The following is a 12116-nucleotide window of genomic DNA, read 5'->3' on the forward strand; positions in this document are numbered from 1 at the left end:
TCAGGAGGAAACAAAGACGAGCCGATAGCGCCGATCGACCGAAGGACGGTGATAAATAAGAGTTAGGGTGCGGCAAGTAGGATAAAGGGACGAGTTTACCACCGAAAGCACATCGGAGCATGAACGTAAGGACTCACTCGTCTCTTTAACTATTTCTTTAAGAGATACAATTTTTTTTCTACCAACGCCTCTATTCGAATTCTGCAAAATCCAGCAAATCGTGGAAAACATTCGTCGAAGAAGACTCGACTCAAATTTTCACCAAATTCACATTAAACTTTACACTTTGCATACTCGGCACATACGCGATACGACACGTTTAGCACATAAAACCTTTTAACTAAGAATTAAATCCCTTGACGAGGTTTTCAAAACGCGTATAAGATTTTTTTCAAAAAAATACGAGTCAGCACAGTTTTTTCATCTTCTCGATTAATTACAATGCCTTTTATAATTTCAGAGACCAACGGGTTATCCACCTTGGTGCACTGGCGTGCTTCCATTGGTGCATGAAACGTGAAAAGTGCAGACAGTAAAAGTGGATATTGTTATTTTCGGACGCGATAAAGCGAGAAAATTGGAAAGCTCGATGACGCAAGGGTGTGGAAGGTTGAGAAAAAGTGACTGGGTGATTCCAGGGAGATTTGTGATAATTCGTGGGTATCGCTGGCGCGTCGGACCGGGACAACCAGAGTCATGTTTCATTTCACGGGTGTGGGGAGAGATTTATACGAGCTTATTTTGAGATTCGTGGTTGGATCGGGAGACGGGACAAGCGGACAGACCGATCGACTGAGAGACACACGCCGGATAAGGAGGGTGTGGCTGGATAAAGGGACAGGGAGAGGTAGTGTGGGAAAGGTCATAGGTTCGCCGAGCTTTCGGAATATGCGGATGAGAGTGCAAAGTGTCCGAGTTTAAGAAATACGAGACGCAGGTGCGTGAAACTCGTGTAAAAATAGAACGGACTGGAGGTTCCTCGATTGGATTTGCGATCGACACGTGGAAGCGGACTTATCGCTCGATTCTTACGCGGAATATATAATTCTCCGTGAAAAAGTGCCTCGAGCAATTTTCCTCCGCCTCTCATCCTCGTTTCACCGGAGCTTCGTCGAAAACTCGTCACCCATGTCCTTGCAGCTAACGTCAGACTAATGGGCTTTACGTCTATTCACGTTATTCCCTTATAAATATTGTAATCTCGCAGAGTTTACAATTTTCCATCTCCCCAACTGCCAATTTACACGCAAACACACCGAAAACCAGGCTCTCGTCATTCGTTCCTGCGTTGTACGGAGGATAACGAACGTGGTGAGAAGGGTATGATCAATCTTCGCTGCACTCAAGGATATCGAGACTTTCAAAGTTTTTCATTAAAAGTGGCGCGGAAAATCCACTTTATTTAAATGTACCGAGTTATTTTTTTCGACTAATCGTTAGTCTTTTAGCGACGCTCCGAAGACTCTTCCGTAGTTACTTTGCTTTATGAAAAGTAATTAAAGTGTCGCGTCCGGCCCGATAAAGGGGGATGAGACAAGTAGCTGAAGCAATTTCTTTTTTTCTATCCGTACACTATATTCCTTGCCATCCTCGGGCAATTTCCTTAATGAGTTGGAAAATTAATTGATTAATGGACTAAAGGGGGGATTGTGCGGCATAATTTTTGTTAAGTTTTACGTTATTGTAACGTGTCTCGAGAGTGCAGGTGGGAGAATCGAGGAACGTGCAGCTGCATCTATTTTAGAGAGGAATCCTGGGTTTGACCTTTGGCCAATTTCTAGTAATTAACGACGACATTTCTCATTATGTTATCGACGCTTTCTTGCAATTACGACCCGATAACGTCTTTACTCGACGGAGCCTTTCCAGACATTCCCAATTAAAACATTCTCGGGCTTCTAAAGGTTCGGCGATTCTGCTGGAGTATATCGCGCGTTACACCGTATTATTCGATTAAACCTTCTACCTAGAAATAGCTCAATCTACAAAAATTAATCCTGTCTTCGATAATCCATTTATAAACAATTGATTTCTCATGATTTCGATGTAGTTTCTTTTTATGCTTTTAATTATTTACTCAGGCCAATAATTTTAATTACATTGTCATAATTAAAACTTATATTGATCAATATTGTAGCTTAAATAAAATAATATTCACTTGGAACAATCGATTTTTTTATCTTACAGACTTTACAGTAATATTTATTACGCGATTAATCAAAGTTTGTGAATCAGATACTTCGGATAGCACTCTATACTTTTTGTTACTTACTAAAATTATTCCAGTGCTCGAAGAGAAAGTTTATTTGATTATATTTCAATATTCGTGCATTCCAACGGTTTAATGTATTATAATCGTTGTTATGCTTCAATTCACGCAAAGTAACCGTGGTATTTGTAAATGTCAGTTTTTATTGATGCGAACGACGCGTCGAGAGTGAAAAATGTCTGTATACGTTCCTTTATGCAAATTCTTAAACGACAAAAGAATTCTTCGGAACTCCCTACAATCGAGACTAGAATCCTTGAAAAATACATTTCTAATGAAATTTCTTTGTTTGCTAAGAAATACCAGATCCTTCATCATCTCGCACACTATACACACCGGAGCCTCACTCTGAACGGACTGCGAAAATTTTAAAGCGTTGTCTCTCTCTCTCTCACTCTCTCTATATATATATATATATATAGGTTCTTCCTAAATCCTATTAGCTTTTTTATCGTCCGTTTCTGCCAGTGAAAATATTTCGCGTCACACTGCTGGCTGTGCAGTGAACGTGCCAACACCCTGCAAACTTTACCATAAACTTTGATTCGACGTAGTAAAAGTTGCAACGATGTCTATATACGCAGTGAATTTACATGCTCGTTTTATCCTTTATTATACGTTTCTATTCAAATTACATTTTTTCAAGAGCAACCAAATTAGTCGAATGACTGCGCTAGGTGAATTATTTATGATGATTATTACGGTGCCGTTATTCAACCTTTCCAGGAGAGTTTCAGTTTTATCGCTCGGTTTTCGAGAAAGACGATCGAAAGACGTCGACGTGGATGTCTCAACAGGCTCGTTTGAAGTAAATTCTAGCGCAAAAAAGATGCTCGCTGCAATTGACGAAATAGAATTTCAACAAGCACTATTTTTTCCTCATCCCTCGTGACATTCCTCCAAGGTGAAATACCGAGGAAGCTTTGGGGAAACCGTTAAGCTCTCTCGTGGAAAGGACGGTTCCTTTCTCTTCGATCCGCTGGAAAAACCTGATTTCCGGAAACGCCAGGATTTATCAGACAGATTTCTCGGAAGATTCGAGGCGAGCCCGAATTCATGAATAAATTCAATGCGTAAAAATGCTGCGCGGATGCCAGCAGATATGTACCCACACTCCTCGTGTCATTGTGAAAAATTCGCGCGTGTACAGTATTTCCCATGCTAATTCCACAAACGCTTTTAATTAACGCCTGTATATCTCTCTCTGTACGGTGCTCGCATGCATAATCCTATTTTTCAAACGCTCGACGAAACGTCCTTCTCGAAAAGGGCTGGCAAGGTAATCTGTTCGGAAAAGAAAATCAATTTCCTTTGAGGAAATCACGCTGTACAAGTGTATTAATAATAAACTATGAAATTAATGCAGAATACGGAGATAAATTAAAAGAAAACCTCGTTCTGTTTACAGATTGCAGGTGGGAGCGCGAGCGAAGGAGGGTGAGATTAAAGTTGAACGAGGTAATCTCGAAAGTGGGCCTGGCGTGGCTGAAGAGCCCGATGGACTTTGATGGTCTGGAGGGTGAAGGGGAGAGGGGAGGAAAATTTGGCTTGAGAGAGAAGAGGGCGATGAGCGAAACGGTGCCGCAGGTCGAGTTGCGAGGGTGCGTCCGTTGATGGAGGCGAATGGTACGATGAGAGTGGCTGGAGGGGCGGAATCGAGAGTTCCTAACGGGACGGACGTGCCGTTGCAATTGGCCAGCGTCCTCCTGGAAGCTGCGTCCTCCACCGTGCAGGGATTGAGGACCCCGGGTGGTACCGGAAGTGGACCACCGGGCCTCGTCAACGACTCCTCCAATGGCGTCAGCTACGAGGACGAGCGGACCGGAAACGACGCGCTGAAGATCCTTCTGCTGACCTTGAAGGCCAGCATCATGGGCTTCATCATCCTCTGCGCCCTCTTCGGCAACCTCCTCGTCATCGTGTCGGTCATGAGACACAGAAAACTGCGAGTGATCACCAATTACTTCGTCGTCTCGTTGGCCTTGGCTGACATGCTGGTCGCCATCTTTGCCATGACCTTCAACGCCTCGGTCGAGCTCTCCGATCGATGGCTCTTCGGCTACTTCATGTGCGACGTTTGGAACTCCCTCGATGTGTTTTTTAGTACGGTTTCCATATTGCACCTCTGCTGCATCAGCGTCGACAGGTACTACGCTATAGTTCAGCCTCTGGATTACCCCTTGATAATGACCAATGTCAGGTTGGCGACTATGCTCAGCGTGGTCTGGTGCTCCCCCACCGTCATGAGCTTCCTGCCGATCTTCGCTGGATGGTACACCACCCAGGAACACTTAAACTTTCGCCTTGACAATCCGAACGTGTGTTCCTTTCAAGTGAACAAAGTCTATGCAGTGATCAGTTCCAGTATCAGTTTCTGGGTACCTGGTATCATCATGATCGCCATGTACTACAAGATTTATCAGGAGGCTGATCGACAGGAACGGATGCTTTATCGGTAAGACTCGTACCAAACTCTGATAAATATTTTTCTTACTCGACTCATCATTTTTTTTCAGCAAGTTATATCAATGATTCCTGTTTTACTTCTTAAAATTATATCTACGTACCAAAATTCCCCGAAGGAATTGTGAAAATAACAATCGAGTGGAATTTATTTAAACAGTGATGCAATCGTGCGTTATTTCAGTTCGTAGCTCGATTATTGTAATTTCATTTTTTTCACTCGTGACTCGTTGCAAGTCGAGCAGCCATCTGATGAATTCGGTGATTTTTTGCGACCGTTATTCAGGGAGAGACTTTGCAATTAAAAAGCGGAGCAATTGACTTTTCGACAGACGCAAACCGAACTTTACCTTTGATATATACGCGTGGGTCTGAAGCATTTTCAATGACGTGGGATTGAAACCAAATGCTGCGGGCTGTGAACGGTGCTCGAATATCTAAAGTTCCTCGATGTTAATCTCATTTTCTTCGTCTCGTCTTTGATCGGTGCTCGATGTCCAAATCAGATTTTTTGGTCATTCGCTGAAATTCCTCCAGAGTCGCGAAAACTAATACTCTTACGGTCTCTAATTAATTGATAAAACAGTGAATTACTCTGCAGGAAAAAAGTCTATTTATAAAAAATATAAATAGAAAAAATTTCTGTATCGAACTCGTCGCATTTATGCCACTATACACTCTTTACAGTATTTCATTAAACGATTTTCATCGAACGACTGAAAACTTTAGCCAGTATACGTCACGCTAGTTTTCTGGGACAATGAGCGAAACCCGATCTCCATTCTGCAATTGAGTTGGTTTCACATTCGAGAACGAAACGTGTGCGGATGGAGCTCGCTGCTTTAATGAATATATGAATCTCGTTGTGTATTTTAGTAAAAATGGAGAGAGAGAGAGAGAGAGAGGAACAGTTTGTGGAAGACTGAAAATAATGTCCAATGTCTCCAGGACTGTACGTGCACTTGGATTTACGAGCAACAGGTCGATCGCAAGAATAAGGATATATCGTCGTAGATTAAAAGCTAATGTTGCATTTAATGCGCCATAAAATACAGCTTCCCTCTAGATACCTGCTATAATTATGATAATTATTCAGTAGTGCTTCGCACAAGTTTTCAGTCATATCAAAATGTTTCAAGCTCTAATGTGCAGTGCCATTAAAATAATTTCAACATCTTTGAATCTGAGTCTAAAAAGGAAATAACTAAAACATTCCTATCGCGTATCAAAGCTAGCGTATCTAATAGCTGCACGAGTGTCGTTATAATATTCGATCAAAGGCAATTTAACCGTTAAATTTGGCCAATGGATTATAAGATATTAAAACAATTGGCTAAACACAATTCTATTCTCTCTCGTGGCCCATGGAACAGATTGGCAGCGATTTTCCAGCTTAATTGGAGAAATAATTCAAATCTAACAGAATTGTAGTTTGCAGAATTATACTCGTAGTGGCACAATGTGCTCGATATAGGAAACAGTTGGGTTTTGAGTTAATGCTGCGAGGGTTCATGCACTGGCCTCTCAATTGTAATAAAGATGGCCATTCTATTGATACGAAGGCGAGTGAACGTAGAGCTTGGTGAACTGGCTCGTATCAATTGATCGAGCTATAATTATCCTCCGTGATTGCACTTGACGCTATATAGTTAATCTATATAGCTATATATATATATATATATAAATCACGATCATTTGTCAAGAATAATTAAAGAATTGATGGATCAGAAAATCCCATTAAATTTGTAACAATTAAAATTCTATATTTCAGAAAACTGTACACTCTCGTTGGCTTCTGACAGTAATACACAATTCGAATAAAACTCTTACGATTAAACATTGATATAATATCGAAATATCCATTACTCGATGTTCAATAAATTTTATCGAGCAAACTTTAATGTAAAGCTGCAAGCTCGACAATTATTAAACTCACCATCGATGTGCTTATACAAAATATAAACAACTATATATTTCTCTGCAACGATCGTAGACCCTGCAATCCAGCCATTATCCGAGCCCCCCAATGTTTACGACTCGCATAAACTTTACTCGTAGAAGAGATTAGTGTCGAGTTCTTTGAAGGAGCTCGCTATAGCGTAAACAAACGTTCTCGATAACTATTGTATTCAGAAGGGACAACTTTTTTCGAGCCTTCGACTCGAATATTTCTGTTTGTTTTTATTCGTTGTACATTTCTCTCTCTCTCTCTCTCTCTCTCTCTCTCTGGAGAGAGAAAGAGAAACGATAACAATGTTTCTATTCAGATCCTTCTCACGAACGCGAGGTTCCATCAAGCGCTTCTTCCACCGCGAGTCTTTATATTTTTAATAACCTGGTCCCCCCCCCCCCCCCCCACTCGTTTCTTGCAAACAGATCCTGAATAATAGACACCACTTTTTTGCCTCTTTCTAGTCCTCGGTTAGTTTATTATATATATTTTACAGTTCGCTTAATCCTTATCTTCCCTTTTCTCCTCATCAACATACTCATCATCATGGGTCAGCCTCTCCTCGGTTTCATCGTTCCTCCCCTCGTTAAACCCATCGTATTCATATTAATTAGCTTTATTCTCGCCTTCACCTCCTTCTTCGTCTTCATTAATTTCCTTATCTCTCTTAAGTCTTCTTACAACTTTCGTCATTAATATTTTCACATTTTTCTTTATGTTCTCGTGTTTGCCCAACTTTTTCTCTCACTAGTAGAGTCTTCCTCTTGCGTTAAATATGCCAAAGCTGCTTTTCTCTTTTTAAAACTCTCTTTCTCTCTCGTGTTTTATATCTACTCTCTATAGTGTTTTCTTTAATTCCATGCTTAAGCCTCGTAACTGCTCCTTCCTTTTTTAACACCCACTCTTCTTCAGTGATTCTGTCGCCTTTCAACGGCGGATTTATCGGTATCGGTTTCTATGCTCGGCGTTTTATGGCTTTCTTTCGTCTCCTCGCCATCTCAAGCTCTCCTATCGCATCCTACACTTTTATCTCCTTTATATTCACGCTTTTCTACCTTTTTTCACTTTTCATTCGGAATTTTTATCGTCCAATTGGTTATCAGTGGATTCTCCTTGTATTATTATTTTCTTAACTCGTTCGCCTCTCTCTTTCCGGGGTCACGATCGTTCTCGATCTTTCCTGGAATCTAATATTTTCTTACTCGACGTTAAGTACTCGTTACTTGTTTTCGGTGTTTGGTATTTTTCATTTCCTCTTAGTTACTCTGATTCCAGATCCCTTTTTACTCTTGTACCGACTTCCTGAGATTTTTCACAATCTCCTGCGTTCCTTGAAATCCTTAATTTCGATTAGCCAATATTTCGGGGGTGGTCTCGTCGATTCCATTTCTGTTCCACTAATTGGTACCTTCTACTACCCCCCCCCCCCCCCCCCCTCTTGTTTCTCTTCAGCTTCTTTGTGGTTTTCAGGACTGTCGGATTCTCATTAGAGCGAGGATTATAATTCTTGCCTGTTTCTCATTATTCTTCCATCGTGTTCGTTGAAGAACAGCAAAGCAGGTTTATTGCAATTCAACTTGAAGCGAGTGAAAAGTTTAATTTTCCAACAATTTTCGTTTCATCGTTTTTATCACGTTTCTTATCTTCATCTTGTTCGACAGACGCTGTTGTCTTTGAGAAATTAGTTTCATTCTTCTGGCGTAAAATGTATTCCTGCCAAAGGTGTAGGATCATCGGTATCCTCCTTTTGGCCTTTCACTCTTGAAAAATAGAAATTATTTAATGCGTGAGGCGCATCGTCGAAGCAAAATCAGTTATACACTTATCCGAGCTTTTATTAAACGATGCAATTTATCATTTCAAAGGTATTTTATTGGAACAGACATTAGAGGAACGTGGATGGCTTCGAGGGATTACTTCTTTCGGAGGAAGAATTTTCTTTGAGTACTTTGCGGTTTTAATAAAATAGCGAGAGACTTTAAAATCCGTGCAGTCATCTTGAGAGGATGCTTTGGATTAGTTTGTGTAAGACACTGCTTTGTTACGATATATATATATATATATAGTGTATCTTTAAAAAGGCCACAAATGCACTTCCTTGACCAGAAGGAAATCCACCGAGGTTTCCTCCAGCTCCCACAAAATTTCCTCCATTATTTTCACGACCCAACTAGCAAAAAAATATATATAATGGTTTAATCTTAACTTAAAAATATGCAACGATAAAAAGCAAGTCTTCCACCTGCTCTTTTTAAATAATTTTTTATTGTGCCTTTTTTTCACACTGCGTCTTGATGGAAGGAGAGGTCGACATAGTTAATTGAGACATAACACCAGAGTTATTTCTAACTGGTTCAACAGAAATTAAGCGGTAACAAGGATGGAACAGTTTTTTCCACTGTTTTTAGTCCCGTTTCCTTCTGTTTGCCTGTTGCGTGCAATTCGCCACTTTTCCTTTTTCTCCACCTCCACTCCATTTGTTTCTCTAATTACCCGAGGAAATTTAGCATATTATTTCCAGCAGCCGATTATTAATTAATATAATCTCGCCAAATCACTTTGCAATGCGAACAAAGTTTTTTTACACTATATATATATAGATATAGTAAAATAATTGAAAATTGACTTTCGCACGCGATATAATTTCGAGTGAAAAAAATTGCAAGAAGGGAAAGTTGAAAAGCTTATAACGAGAAATCCGAGTATCGAGCTTCATCTTGGCGTGTAAAATCTCGAAGGATGTCTCGAAGCACTGTTTTCTTTTAACGTATATATATATATATATAGAATCGATTGGATACGAGTGGTCCATCATAGCTCAGGGTCTTTCGTTAAGACTTTGGGGAATGACGTCTCGATTTCGCTCCAGTTTCTCGTCACGGAAATTGTATGGTTCTGATCGAGGTCAACTCGAGTTACCTGTCGGAAGTACGAAAAGCTGCAGTGGCCGATTTTTGATCAATTCTCAAATTACTTTAGGGCCATACTCCAGCTCGACGTTTCGTCGTTTCTAATTCATCGAACGATAATCTTGTATACGGGGTGACTTTAAACGATCGAACCATTCAATTCTGAGTATCACTGGAGAAAAAGCAATGATAAGACTTTATTGGCACATTTTGCTTGTTAATCTTGGAAAACAGAATTTCGCGATTCCCTGTAAAAATTCGCACCTTTATTTTCTCTTCTCCTTTAACACCGATGATCAGTATGATTAGGAAAACAAGTAAAAGTCACATTCTCTCTCTCTCTTCATACCGATAATGAAAGATTGGAGTGAAAAATAAAGTTTAAACAAAAAATTTCACCGAGTTCCCATGAACTCTCGCAGTTGCTTAGAAGAGAGCTGCTGAGGAAGTTTTCAAGGACCGTTGAAGATTTCGCTGGAGGGAAAAACGTTTAATTGCAGCAAAATTTATTGATCGACTTTACCTTGAAGGGAGTAAACGGTTTAATTACGTTGATTCAGGTTAGGATGGAGTTTTTTCCTGCGAGCCGGATAAAATGAGGGAAAGAAAGAAAAATAGGGATGATATAACGATATACAAATTAGTCGATGGTTATTCCTGGAAGTTCCATTGAATATATACGATTGCAGAGGGAAAAGAGGCAGAAAGCATCAAAAAGATTCGATTAGCTGAATAATTTCACTCTTTTCAAGGGGATCGATCAAAGGAAATGGTAAAAGTTTGCTTGGAATAAACGAGAGGGGGATTGCGTTGGTGCAAAGTTAATCGGTACTCCGCGCTCTAAGCACTTTGAGAGTGTCAATGAACGAACAACAGGTGCACGTAAATCGTAGACGTGGGTGGATCTTGTACGAATGTTTCTATCGACTCTAAAACGCCCACTGCATCCGAGCTTCTTTTTACGTGGACTTGAAAGCATTTTCATCTTCTAGCAGTTACAGTGCCTATTTCTTACGCAGAAACGTGTATCGTAGAAATAAAACTCCAAACACACACACACACACACACACACACACACACACACACACATACCTGTTTTATATAAATGCTCCTTCCTCTTACTCTCTATATCCATTTATTTGCCGGAACTCGAAGAACCGTTGATGGACTACACAATGTACCATCGTTAAATGGTCCACCAACAAAGTACGAGGTTTGCTTATTGTTCGCTTGGAAAGTTTGCCAGTAATGTCCCCAGAAGACCATCCGGTGTTTGGGAGGTAGTAAAATTAGGAGTGATGCATCTCGCAGTATCAGAGCGAAGGATACTAACCATATTTATAGCGATCGAAGAGGATGACCAGAGTAAGGGACTCGAACACTCAACGTCAATTACGAGATATTCCTGTGATACGCCATATCTGATCGTGGAAAGATCTCGAGGAACCCGAATACTCGCGAAAGGAAATCCAATTGGAATTGAAATCTTGCAAGATTTAAAGAGAAACACAAATCCACCATTATATCACACTCCTTTAAAATTAACCTCTTTTTTCTTCGCTTTTCTTTATCAAACCAAAATCCACCCTCTTTCTCGAGTACCCATTCGAAGGTACCTTCAAAAGCCCCCAATCGTTCGGTATTTCGCAATAAATGTGGCGCGTGATAAAACTCGAGTAAATATGCACGTGTATCGCAGAGAGAGAGAAGCGCGAATGTATAGGAAAATGGCGCGAGAATAGAGGAACTAGATTTTAGTGGAGATTACTGGAGCGTTTATATTATACAGGACGATTGAGAGGAGCGAAAGGGAGCCATCAGAGGCGGAGGAGGAAACTGCTGGCGATTAATTTTCGTGCAGAATATTGCAATTTTCAGGAGGATCTTTTTACAGGACTTTTTCTTCCCCGAAAACCATAACATTTGTTTTTCTATATATAATCCTCTTTGCTAATCATAATCCACGTTGTTTTCCATGCAGTGTCTCTTTGGGGTATCTTCGGCTACCTCGTGGTATCCTGGAAATCGGAAACGACCTGTCTCTCTCTCTCTCTCTCTCTCTTCGATATCCTAGGTTAGTCGGCAATATTCTTCACGCTCGGCTTGGCAGCTGAATAACGAAAGGGCTATCCATGATCATTCGTCCTGGGCCGAATTCTTGCCGCTACCTCCGATGGATTTTCGAAGAATTGCTGCGAGCCAAATTTCTAGCCCACTCCGTCCCATATTTCAAATGGTAAAAAAGTCTTCCCCGCTAGCCACGATGGGACGATATTTACGATCTTCTCATCCGTCCAGGCAGTCGTATATTTATTAGTAGAACAAATTTATTACCTCCTTGTCGACGTCGTACGTGTGTGTGGCTGTTGCCCTTTTTGGCGCGGACTCTCTTTCCTGTCGCAATAACGGCGGAACCTTTGCTGAAAAAAGCGACGTTTTTATCAAAGGATATTCGCTGACACGGTTTTAGGGAGATAAGCGCTGAACGGTGGTTCCCGCGCGAGAGGAAATATACCGTGTATCA

At 40.7% G+C, this 12116-nt stretch overlaps 1 protein-coding gene across 1 annotated transcript in view; it reads left to right on the plus strand.

The window, feature by feature from the left end:
* The first annotated feature begins 4197 nt into the window (after positions 1-4197).
* The window catches only part of LOC136772977 (octopamine receptor beta-1R-like), a 50625-nt gene continuing 42706 nt past the window's right edge, over positions 4198-12116 (plus strand). The window contains exon 1 of the mRNA XM_066726273.1: positions 4198-4724. Within this exon, the coding sequence (XP_066582370.1) occupies positions 4198-4724 (527 nt within the window). The remainder of the gene's footprint in view (positions 4725-12116) is intronic.

Source organism: Prorops nasuta, unplaced genomic scaffold (assembly GCF_024137725.1).
Source record: "Prorops nasuta isolate Cenicafe-Biocafe unplaced genomic scaffold, Cenicafe_Pnas_1.2 PNAS00004, whole genome shotgun sequence".
Classification (NCBI taxonomy): Eukaryota; Metazoa; Arthropoda; class Insecta; order Hymenoptera; family Bethylidae; genus Prorops; species Prorops nasuta.